Source organism: Pelodiscus sinensis, chromosome 3 (genome assembly GCF_052426305.1).
Source record: "Pelodiscus sinensis isolate ZL-2025 chromosome 3, ASM5242630v1, whole genome shotgun sequence".
Classification (NCBI taxonomy): Eukaryota; Metazoa; Chordata; order Testudines; family Trionychidae; genus Pelodiscus; species Pelodiscus sinensis.
This window is the reverse complement of record NC_143054.1, coordinates 59,984,967-59,996,520: the sequence shown is the minus strand read 5'-3', so window position 1 is coordinate 59,996,520 and position 11,554 is coordinate 59,984,967. Positions and strand designations below refer to the sequence as shown.

The 11,554-nt window shown below is 38.9% G+C and overlaps 1 protein-coding gene across 9 annotated transcripts in view; it reads left to right on the top strand.

The window, feature by feature from the left end:
• The window catches only part of SENP6 (SUMO specific peptidase 6), a 180,133-nt gene that overhangs the window by 117,112 nt on the left and 51,467 nt on the right, over positions 1–11,554 (top strand). For all 9 annotated transcript variants that reach the window (XM_075923799.2, XM_006131959.5, XM_006131960.5 and 6 more), the window contains 4 exons: positions 2,407–2,639; positions 5,603–5,770; positions 6,553–6,586; positions 9,482–9,667. In XM_075923799.2, the coding sequence (XP_075779914.2) occupies positions 2,407–2,639; positions 5,603–5,770; positions 6,553–6,586; positions 9,482–9,667 (621 nt within the window). The remainder of the gene's footprint in view (positions 1–2,406; positions 2,640–5,602; positions 5,771–6,552; positions 6,587–9,481; positions 9,668–11,554) is intronic.

Genomic DNA, 11,554 nt, shown 5'->3' with positions numbered 1-11,554 from the left:
CCAACAGAGTCAACACTGAGAACTGCTCTAACACTTGTGCCACAGCTGAACACCACTAGCATAATGCCATTGACACATTGCACACATGCTCCGATCCACATCCTATCTGCCACACAGCCAGTACCATTGCTGCCAGCACAAAGTGAGCACCGCAGCATTTTATTAATTGAATTTACCTGCTAGACTCTTTTTGCATCAGTGTATCCCCTGCGAAGCACTGATCTTTCATCTACTATAGCGGCACCATACCAATAGCTATTTCAAATAGTATCTCTCATTTTATAATGATGATGAAAGTATTTTTCTCCTTACCTCTCCTTCCCTTATCAGGTTTCACATGCCTGAAACCCCTATTACCACATGCCTCCATAGTATGGAGATCTGTGGATGAAATCACCGACTCCTTTTTCTGGCCTTTTGCCAAATTGGACTCTGGAGAGAGGAATATCTTACAGAAGTCACCACAGTAAACATAGCCCACATAGGGTCAACATCAGATCACTACCTCCACCCTCCAAGAGAGCAGTAAATGAGGGATGGGAGGTATCGATGGCAGAGCAGGAAGAGGATACTGCTCCTATCACCTCACAAACCATAAGTAATTCATCCTCTTGACCTGATGAAGCTGTTATGCCCCTGCCATCTACCATTGCAGATGATGTTACTAATTTCCAGGACTTGTTCAAAAGGGTGCCTACAGAACTCAGAAATTGCCCTGGAAGAAGTGCCAGAGTTAATTGACATGTATCTTTTTGATCTGTGATAGCTCTCTAGTCTGGCACTCTCTGGTCAGGCAACATCTGTGGTCTGGAATATTTTAGTTAGCTGGATGTCCATTTATGGGTGTGGCCACCAAGGTGTCATTCCTGGTAGCTATCACATCAGCAAAATATGTGGGAGAAATTGGGGGGCAATCATGGTAGACCTACCATATACTATCTTTAATAAAGATACTCACCTGACAAACCCACCCTAAATTCCTCCCCAAAGTATGCACTTCCTTCCATGTTAATCAACCCATACAGCTTCCAACTTTCTTTTTCCAAAGCACATGGGAGCTTCTTCGAATCTAGGATGCAAACCTTTGATGCTCTAAGAGTGCGAGCTTCTTATCTGGACAGAATCAAGACATTCAGAGCTTCACCAAAACTCTTTTTATCAGTTGTCGAACATGCCAATGGTAAATCCATTACCATACAAAAACTTGCTATCTAGATAGTTGGATGCACTTGCCTATGCTACCAACTGAAAGGCATACAGCCATCATTAACAATCAAGACACATTCCACTAGATCTGTAACTTTCCTGAATAATGTTCCCCTTATGAATTTATGGAAAGCATCTACATGAGCCTCTAAACACAATTTTGCCAAATGTATGCAATCATGTAAGGTCATAGAACAGATACCTTGCTTGGCTGGGCGGTAGTGTCCTGCCATTCTAGCAGTGCACTGTTCTACAGTTACCTGGTGTGAAGCATCCACAAGGACATCATTTGAAGTAGAGGAGAGAGTTACTACCTGGTGCAATAACAGAGGTTCTTTGAGATTTATGTCCCTGTGTTTGCTCCACTACTCACCCTTCTTCCCCTGTACTTTGGAGTTTCATGCATATTTAGTGGTAGAAAAGGCACTATGGGTTATGGATTATACATGCAATACTTCAAGCGCCAGCAGCACTCGAGGCTGGCACTGTGCATGTGTGATCTTTACAGTCACTGCTGCAAAACTCTCTGGGTAAAGACATAGAGATGCACCCGCACTTGGGGTAGAGCACCTACAGAGGGACACATCTCCAAGAACCTCAATAACTGTACTAGGTGAGTAACTCTCTGCTCTCTTTTAAGACCCTTCACACGTCTCTCATCATTCTTGCACTTTCCACCTCACCAATTCCTCTATAACATTCTTACCAAGCAAAAAGTAGACGTGGGAGCTCACTGAATGGTCCATAGGGGACTATAGCACAGAGAGAGAGAGAGAGAGGTTAAGCACCTTGCCTACAGCCACACAACATTGCCAGAATAAGAACTTCAGAGTTTCTGGTTCCAGCCTCATGCTTGATCTACTGTATCATACTGCCTCTCACGTTTAAGTATCTGAGCTGTACTGTGGTTTGTAATTTAAAAAAAAAATATTTGCCAAGACTCCATTGCCTTTTAAGAACGAACTATTCTGGCACAAGAGACTAAAATTGGGCTTAACTCATATTGATTGTTGCTAATTCCTTACTGAACAGGTTTATTTGTCTTGGGTAAATATTAATAAAGAAAATAGTATGTTAAAATTCTTGTGGATTATTTTTGGTGTTGAGAGATCCAAAAAAAAAAAAAAAGAAAAACTACTATATAGTCATTTTAAAAAAATGTATTACATGTTCATTTTGTATTTAATATTTGCTTCCTAGTTATTTTGTCCAGTGATGACGAGGAGGATGAGGACAGTGGCAGCACTAGCAGAATGGAAAGCACATCGCCTCGACCTGCAGATTCAGCCCGTTCTTCCCCAGCACCTTCCACAGGAAAGGTGGAAGCAGCACTAAAGGAAAATAGTACTGGAATAGAACAGAGACTACATAGTGTTGCTCCAGACACAGAAATAGGCATCACATTACCAAGAAAAGCAAGAATGAAAGATCAGGTACTCAATTAAAAAAAATTAATAAATATCTGTATATAAAATTCCAGCTTGAGAATGAGAAATGTAAAGGTGTATCTTATCAGAAATTGCCATAAGTGGTCTTTATTTGAATACTTTTCACCTCAGACAGTTGGTTAAGTATTATCTTCATTCCTGGAACATTGAAAACCTAAGGAAACTTGTTGACTATATAGAGATCTTTATGCATTTAGGGATGTGTTTTTAAAAAAATACATTCTCAACATGTACTGTTCTTTTTTAACACTGAACAGATTATTTTTATATATAATTAGGGACCTGTTCTTCCATTATAGGATGTGAAGTGGTGTATAATATTTGTATGCATTAATGGAAGGCTACTTCATAGTATTAAGTTTTTTAAACATAAAGGGACACTGGGCAAGGATGATGGTCCTTAAAATTAAATACTTTGACAACTGTCCCAACTAATAGCACTTATTTTAAGGATTTCATGGTGGGGATTTTTGTTTTTTAGTTGAGCATCACTGCAAGAATTGGATAAACAAAGACAAAAAATGCACCATGAGCAGACTCCTTTAGTGCTGTCAAAGGGGACAGCTTTCACGGTATGTTAATTTAAAGACTTAACAACCTTGACAGTGATCCTTTTAAAAAATAATAAATTCCCTATAACTATTGATGTTCAATTGATGGTGGTGTTTAAAGCTCTTTTGGGTCACTTGTACATTTGGATTGTGAATTAGGTCCAGCAGCTGTATGTGTGCACTGCAATTGTACACCTTCATTTGGCCCACCGGAACTGGGGCTGCAGGGCTTGAAAATTATGGAATAGATGTTTGGGCTCAGGCTAGAGCCCAGGCTATGGGACTCCTTCCCCTTTTGGTGTCCTTCACGAAAGTTTATAACCCAGAGCCCAAATCATATAGTTTATAACCCAGAGCTCAAATCAGCTAATATGGAGCAGCCGTGGGAGTTTTATTAAGTAGATGTATACGTTTACTTGATAGTACACAGGGTGTCAGATCCTAGTTGGAAGTGCTTGGAAGTCTTTATTTTAGAACACTCAAGGAGCAGTATAAATTTCAACATATTACATTCATGTTCAAGAAGTCAGCATGCCATTGTTAAAATTTACTAGACTACATAATATGCTGTGTTTGGTTAATTTTTAAGATGGCAGGGTCTGAAATTAGGGCCATAAATACATTTTTTCCATTTCAGTTCTGATATGGAGATAATTGAAAACAATCAATGGAACTTAGCCACCTAAGTGCAATTTGAGCCTTATGAAAACCTCACCACTGTCTTTCATTGCACTACCTCATTTTTCTTTTCACTAACTTTTAAAGAGTGAGTTGATAACATTTGAGTTTTACTCAACACACTGTTTAGTGAAGTAGAAAATCTTTGGCAAAATGAGATGTGGACTGAACTACCATGAGCATAGAACATGCCTGCAATTTTATCCCTGATGGAACGAAAACTATCATTACTGGTGTCTTAAAATGCTTGTAGCAGTGTTAATCCCAGGGTATTGCGACACAGGGTGGGTGAGAACCTGAAGAAGAGCCTTGTGTAAGCTTGCCATTGTTTTGGACCAACTTCTGTTGGTGAAAAAAATAAGTATTCTCTTATCCATCCTGTCTCTGTTACCTTAGTTTTTTGCATTTATGATAAATACTTATCTATCTTTCACTCTTGATAATCTTAATGTTAAATCCTTTAGTCCTTTAGACTGGCTGAATACAACTACGATACTTAATATGTGAATGTTCCATATGTCAAGAAATTACTATATTATAAACAGAAACATTATTTACCAGGTGATTGGAGTTCTATTTTACATTTGTATGAGTCAAAGTATATTACAGGCTTCACCTATTACCACTAGCTAGGTTCTGACAGGCAAAATACATTGTTTTCTTGGGAAGTACTAGTAGTAATATGTTCCTGTAGTTATTCCTGTTCTAGACCTACTTTGATTATGTACATTTTTATTGCGCTTTTAATTCAAAGGATCCCAAAGTATATAACGAGCTGTGGCAAAAATGATTAGTAACTTAGCTTAGTTATTTTTCAAGCTTCTTAGTACTTTTTACAGCAATATATTTATTGATTATAACTAAAAACAAGCCTTAACATAAGTTTTTCATGCAAATAAAGTATTGGCACTAAACTTAACAGGGAAGAACACAGAAAAGTCTTCAACAGAAAAGAACAAAGTAAAAATGTGTAACCCTCATTATGCTAGAAAACCTTGTCACCTGACGGTTAACAGTCAGCTTTCCTTCTAAAAACAATATGCTGGAATTGTTCTACTTGAAAATCAAAGCAGACACATCTCTTGAGCTAATGCTTCCCTTTAGCTCCACTAGATTCTTTGAGTTGAAGCCAGTCTCCAAATGCCTTCTGTCAGTGTGCAACTTCTTCATTCTGGAATTTGACTTGAAAATCAAAGAGTTTTCTCACAGAGATCCCTCTCAGGGTTTCCATGGTTATACATGATCTTTCTTCTGGAACGTTGTGGTCCTGGTAGCACTCCCATGTTGTACTTGAAGAATAGCTGCACTTTCACAGTCATCCAAAGAAAATATCAAGAAAACCAAAGAAAACATGTTGAGGAAGGAGAGAAGCAGTCTTGAACAAGTCAAACAGCACCACACTTCAATTTATTAGTACAATTATGTTGTGGGGCTTTTTTGGAAACTCCAAAATCACTAATTAGAATTCATAATTGTGTCAAAATAGTTGTTTCTAAAACATGGTTGCATTAACAAAACACTTTAAACTTCTGTTTTCCTTATTTTGATGTCATCAGAAATCCTTGGGAATAACAACCGTTATACACTTGACATCAGTATTATTGTATGTAATCCTATTTATGCAAAAATGGGTGACAATTGAGTCATCAGGTTTAATGGATATATGCATTAACCACAAATTGTAATGAGAAATTCTGATACTTGAAATTTACTTTGCAGTTTGGCAATATTGTATCTAACACACCAGTAAAACGTCGTAAAGTGTCTTCTCAAGAAGTAACTGATGCTGTACCTATAAATTACCAAAACTCCTGGGAAAGTGTCATTCTACATTGTCGAAGTATACGAATAGGAACACTTCGAAGAATGGTTGTTGAACCTGTGATTGTAAGTACACTTCTGCTTTTTCCATCCCCTTTTCAAATTAGGGTGAGGCTTGTCATTTTGGAATACAGTAAACTTCCGATAATCTGGCACCTTTAGGACCCAGGGGGTGCCCAATTAGCAGATATTCCGGACTATCGGAAGGGGGGGCTATGAGGGGTCTGGGGTGGGGAGGGGGATGCCACCCCAGACCCCTCATAGCCCCCCCCTTTCCGATAGTCCGGCTCTGCCCCAGGCATCCCCGATTCAGCCTCTGCTGAAACTGACCAGCAGCTGACCAGAATCAGCCGCTAGTCAGTTTCAGCAGCGGCTGAATCAGGGAAGCTGGGCGCAGCGCAGCTCCAATTGTCCGGCTGCCCAGAGCACTTCTGGGTTCCTGATGGTGCCGGAGCATTGGATGCCGGACCAATGGAGTTTTACTGTATTAGTAAATAGCAATAATCTCTTGGGTTAGAAGGCAAAAGTCATGTGTATGTTTAAAGGTATTATAAATCTTCTAAATGAGAACCAAAGTGAATGCAGAGGGAAATATTATATATGTTAAATAATCAGCATTACAAACAGTGACATATGGAAGATACTCATTTCTTTAAATTCTTTTAAAATATATACTGTAGTCAGTGTTTAAGTCAGCTTTCTTAAAACTTGATTTTTAAAAGTTGGTGTTTTAACTAATATTTTCTAAAAATCTGAAGGATTGTTTTTTAGTGGGGCTTATTTTAGTGGAAGCATGGTTTGAGGAGTTCCAGTGGTATCTAATACTAATATAGCTGTATCTTTCACAGTTTTGCCTAGATTTCATCAAGATACGTCTAGAAGGTCAGTATTCACTTTCTTTCTCTCTAGTAGAAATAGATTTTTGATAAGAGGTGGTTCAAAGCTTCAGTTTTGATTATTTTTAATGTACTACAGATGTCTTTGTGTATATATGTAAATATTTGTAACAGTGAGTGTTATTACATCTGTTTTCCCCACAATCTAGTGTGTGGGTATATGTTGATTTGTAAAGTCTAAAGAACTTCGTCATATAAATTGTCTATCCACCATTAGCAGGGATTGATGTTTTTCAATATCACTTTTGCTTACTCTGGAGCAAAATCAAAAAAATAGGTTGTTGAAAGTCACACAATTGTATGATCCTAGATTTTCCTGGTTGCAATAGGGACTGTTGGAATGCCTCTTTTTCTGAGTTGGTTGCAGTCATAACGGGCAAGATTAAATTGCTAGCAACCCTTTTATACCTATTTATCATCAGCTCAGTTGAACAAGATAAAAATAGCAAGTTCAGCAAGGCTATGTCTAGACTACAGGCTTCTTTCGGAAGAAGCTTTTTTCAGAAGAGATCTTCCGGAAAAACTTCTTCTGAAAGAGAGCATCCACACTGCAAAAATGCATCGAAAAAGTGATCTGCTTTTTTGAAAGAGAGTGTCCAGACTGAATGGATGCTCTCTCGTATGTAAGCTGATAACTATGAACAGAATGGTTGCCAGGGCACCTGTGCTTTTTCCTCTTTTTCCAAAAGAACTCCCTCTTTTCCATCCACACACGCCTTTTTGCGAAAGAGCTCTTTCTCAAAAAGGCTTCTTCCTTGTAGAATGAGGATTTCCAACGCCAGAAAAACCCCTCTGTTCTTTCGATTTTCTTATGAAAGAACACGATTGCAGTGTGGGCATTCCTTAAGTTTGTCAGAGAAACGGCTGTTTTTCTGACACAACTCTCTAGTGTAGACCTATCCCAAAAGAGTAAATTTAACCAATTAAATGGGATTTTAGATCTCTGTTAGGGATATAACCAATTAGACTTTGTTTTGCTGAGCAAGTATTTAATCAAACCTGTTTTTAATTGTCTTTTTTTTTTTCCTTTCTTGGCTCTCTGAGATTTTCCTCAGATCATGAAGTCATAGTACTGATTAGGCTTCCACAGGGCAAAGCTGTAGTTTTTTTTTTTAACATTCTCTTTGTACTTGCTTTAACTATATATTTGTATGTATCTCAATGGATGACTGGCTTAAATATCTTTTCTTACCTTCCCAAAAACTCCCAGGACTTACTTGCCTTGTTCCTTTTCCTATACAACACTAGCAGGTCTTCGTCTATCATTAGAGAAGAAATGGCCATTTTATCGCCAGGTTTACTCAGATGACATTGGTCAGTGGAAGAAGAGAAGGGAGGAGGAGATAAAAAATGAAAGAGGATAAAGGTTTAGTGTGTCAATCCAGATGCCAGTGTCCAGAGAATGTCAAACACCATTTAAACTTACTAGGGATGTCATTGTGTAGACGACTGCATGAACAGCCAGTAAGCCTGGGCTTATTAGTTAATCTTGTTGACTATGTTCACTCTGCCCCCCTCCTCCGCTGCTACTGTATCAGAGGCAGCAAGGTGTGGGGGAGTAGAAGCCAGTGCCTTGGCCAGAATGCCCTTCCAAATCAGTCATAAAACAAACTGACCATCTTTCCAGTCATTATCATGTGTTTATGGGTATTGCATAGTGTTTATGGGTATTGCAAGCTCCTTTCCCCATCATCATTTCTCCTCCCACCCTGCCCAGTCATTCAGTTGTCATGTTATACTCTTGAGCTGAGATAGGAAGTGTAGGGTATTTTCATGACTGAAGATGTAGTGGCTGTCTTGAACAGATTCTTTGATACATAGGCAGTTACAGATTTGTTTGAGGCTGCTGGGTCTGTTAACCAGATGCCAGGGGGTTTGTATGGCCCACATTTCTGCCTTTTTCACCAAAAATCAATAGGATTCTGTTCACTGAGGCCAAGATCATTTCTGAAATTTTGGAATTGTTGATCAGTAGTTGCTGTGTTCTATCCAAATGAAGGACTGTCAACTGTTTGTCTCTGATTTTTCTTTGCTCAGGCAATAAAGTAGCTGTACATTGGGAACGCAATGTAATATAGCTGAAGTCCATCCTTTAAAGAGCTCTACCATTTTGTGTGGTTACACATCTTTTTCTAGGGACCAGCTGGCAGTAAATTAGTGTGTCTTTATTCGCATCTTCATTTTAAAACGCCACTTCTTTAAAGGAGGGGTTCTCAACCTTTTTCTCTCCAAGGTCCTGTGATCATGCTATAAAAATTCCACTATCCACTTGTGCTGCAACAACTGTTTTTCTGCATATAAAAAGAATTAATAGGGGGTAGCAAGCAGGCAGTTGCCTGGGACCCCCACATTGTAGGGAGTCTTGTAAAGCTGAGTTGCTGTGGCTTTGGCTCCAATGCCCATGGGGCCTCAATGGGGCTCCGGCCCCTGTGCAGTGGTTGAGGGTTGCTTGGGCAATTGGCAGATCCCTTGAATTCTTATTACTGCCCAAGGAGTCACAAATCACTTGTTGAGGTCCTCAGCAAAGGTAGTAGGAGTCTGTGCTAAGCATATTTCATAGGTTCATTTTAAAATTTACAATACTGCAGGCAGAGACAGATGTAGGTTAATTACCCTGAAAATCTTTTTTCTGTGGAATAAAGAATGGATTAGAATAAATGTTGTGTGTCTTTACACTAATTTTAGTGGTTTTCCTGTCTATTGACAATAGACCTTTTAATTTTGAAACAGAAATCATCACCTACATGGTTTTGAATCTGAAACTTGTTGATTCTTTTGGCTGCAGCGAATTAATTGTCAGTTCTCATTTAAACTAAAAGGAAAAGTTCCAAAGGGCTATCTTCATAGGTTTTAATGACATTTTGGTTTTTTTCCCTTGTAGAGTCAGAAAGTGATACCCGAGAGATTAATTTGAAAACTTCTGAACTTACCAAATGTGAATGGTGTAGTGTCCGGAAATTACCAGTAGTGTTTCTGCAAACAGTACCTGCTGCATGTCTTAGCTTGAGGTCCCAACTGAAGATGAGTAGGGAGAAGGATAATGTCTGGTATGACTGTAAAGGAGTGAGTAAGTAAACCTAGTTTGTCTGTTACTGTAATGTAAATTGTGTTTGAATATTTGGGTAATCCTTTAAGCGCTTTTAAAAAAGTGAGACTAATACCACTAGCTAGAGTAATATATTGTTTAGTAAGACACTATTGCCTTCCTGCAATCTTTGACGAGAACACTTAAAAGGTCCCAGCAACAGTCTATTCTCACCCCACATATATTATTGTTAATATGTTGTCAGGTTAGTAAAGCTAAGAACATAAGAACGGCCGTACTGGGTCAGACCAAAGGTCCATCTAGCCCAGTAGCCTGTCTGCCGACAGTGGCCAGCACCAGGTGCCCCAGAGAGGGTGGACCGAAGACAATGATGAAGCGATTTGTCTCCTGCCATCCTTCTCCAGCCTCTGACAAACAGAGGCCAGGGACACCATTTCTATCCCCTGGTTAATAGCCTTTTATGGACCTAACGTCCATGAAATTATCTAGCTTCTCTTTAAACTCTGTTATAGTCCTAGCCTTCACAGCCTCCTCTGGCAAGGAGTTCCACAAGTTGACTACACGCTGTGTGAAGAACTTTCTTTTATTAGTTTTAAACCTGCTACCCATTAATTTCATTTGGTGTCCTCTAGTTCTTCTATTATGGGAACTAATAAATAACTTTTCTTTATCCGACCTCTCCACACCACTCATGATTTTATAGACCTCTATCATATCCCCCCTCAGTCTCCTCTTTTCTAAACTGAAAAGTCCCAGTCGCTTTAACCTCTCTTCATATGGGACGCAACTAGTTCCTTATTCGGGATGATGAAACACAGTTGAGTAAAGTTGGTATTGAATTGTCATGGCAAAGTTACCTTGTCTTTTCACTGTTGCCACTCCTTTCTGCCTCTAGATCTCTGCTTGAATAGAAACATAGAAATTGTATGCCACTTTCTTATGGTGCACCTTATAGTCTTGTAATATGGTCAAATATTTGCCAGAAAGTCAAGAGCTATTTTATTTTAGAATAGATTTTGGCAGAAATTCATTTTAGAGTTCCTGGGGTTAAAACATAGCATGTTAATCTACTGTATTTTTCTGTTTACTTAATATTCAGTCCATCTCTCTTACATAGATGTGCTTAAGATTAAGTGTGTATATATGTTTGTAATGAATTTTGGCAACACACAAGTTATCTTCATTAGTGGTGTTAGACTGAAGGAAGAATTTCCTTCAGCCACACAACAGAAATAAATATAATTTTCATAACAAAAATATCCAAAACACAGAACCTATTAATGATGGGGGACTGTACTCAAGCGTCACTGGAAAAATAATGCTGCAAAACAAAATTCCAATCAGTTGGAATGTATTGTGCACAATTTTTAATTTCATAAAATGGACAAAGCAACTACAGAGACAGCCATTTTAGACTTGATTCTGCTATCAGGGAGGAATTGATAGCAAATATGAAGATGGAAGGTAATTTTGGTGAAAGTGACCATGAAATAGTAGTTCATCAAGTAGTGTCCTATGAGTGCTCCACTTCAGATGTGCATGTGCTCCACACACCTTTGATTGGAGATTTTTGTTAACATTTGTTCAGCCTAGGTATGCTTCTTGATTCAAACTGAGACTGTGGAGGACTACAGAAGCAAGCCACCCTCTGTTTTTTCATACCAGCCTTGGCCTGAGACTTAGCATTTAATGTGTCCACCTTGAGCATGCCTCTGCTAAAAGGGTTCTCTCCCCCACCAAACCACCATTGGGGTGAGTGGGGGAAATAGTGGCTTCTGTCCTAGCTCATTTGTCAGAAGGAGACAGTTGAAGAGCAGGAAGCTACTTCTCAAATGACCATAACCACCTTTTCTCCAGATGAAGCACCTATGCCTCTACCATTGTTTATGGTTGGTGATTTCTTGTAGG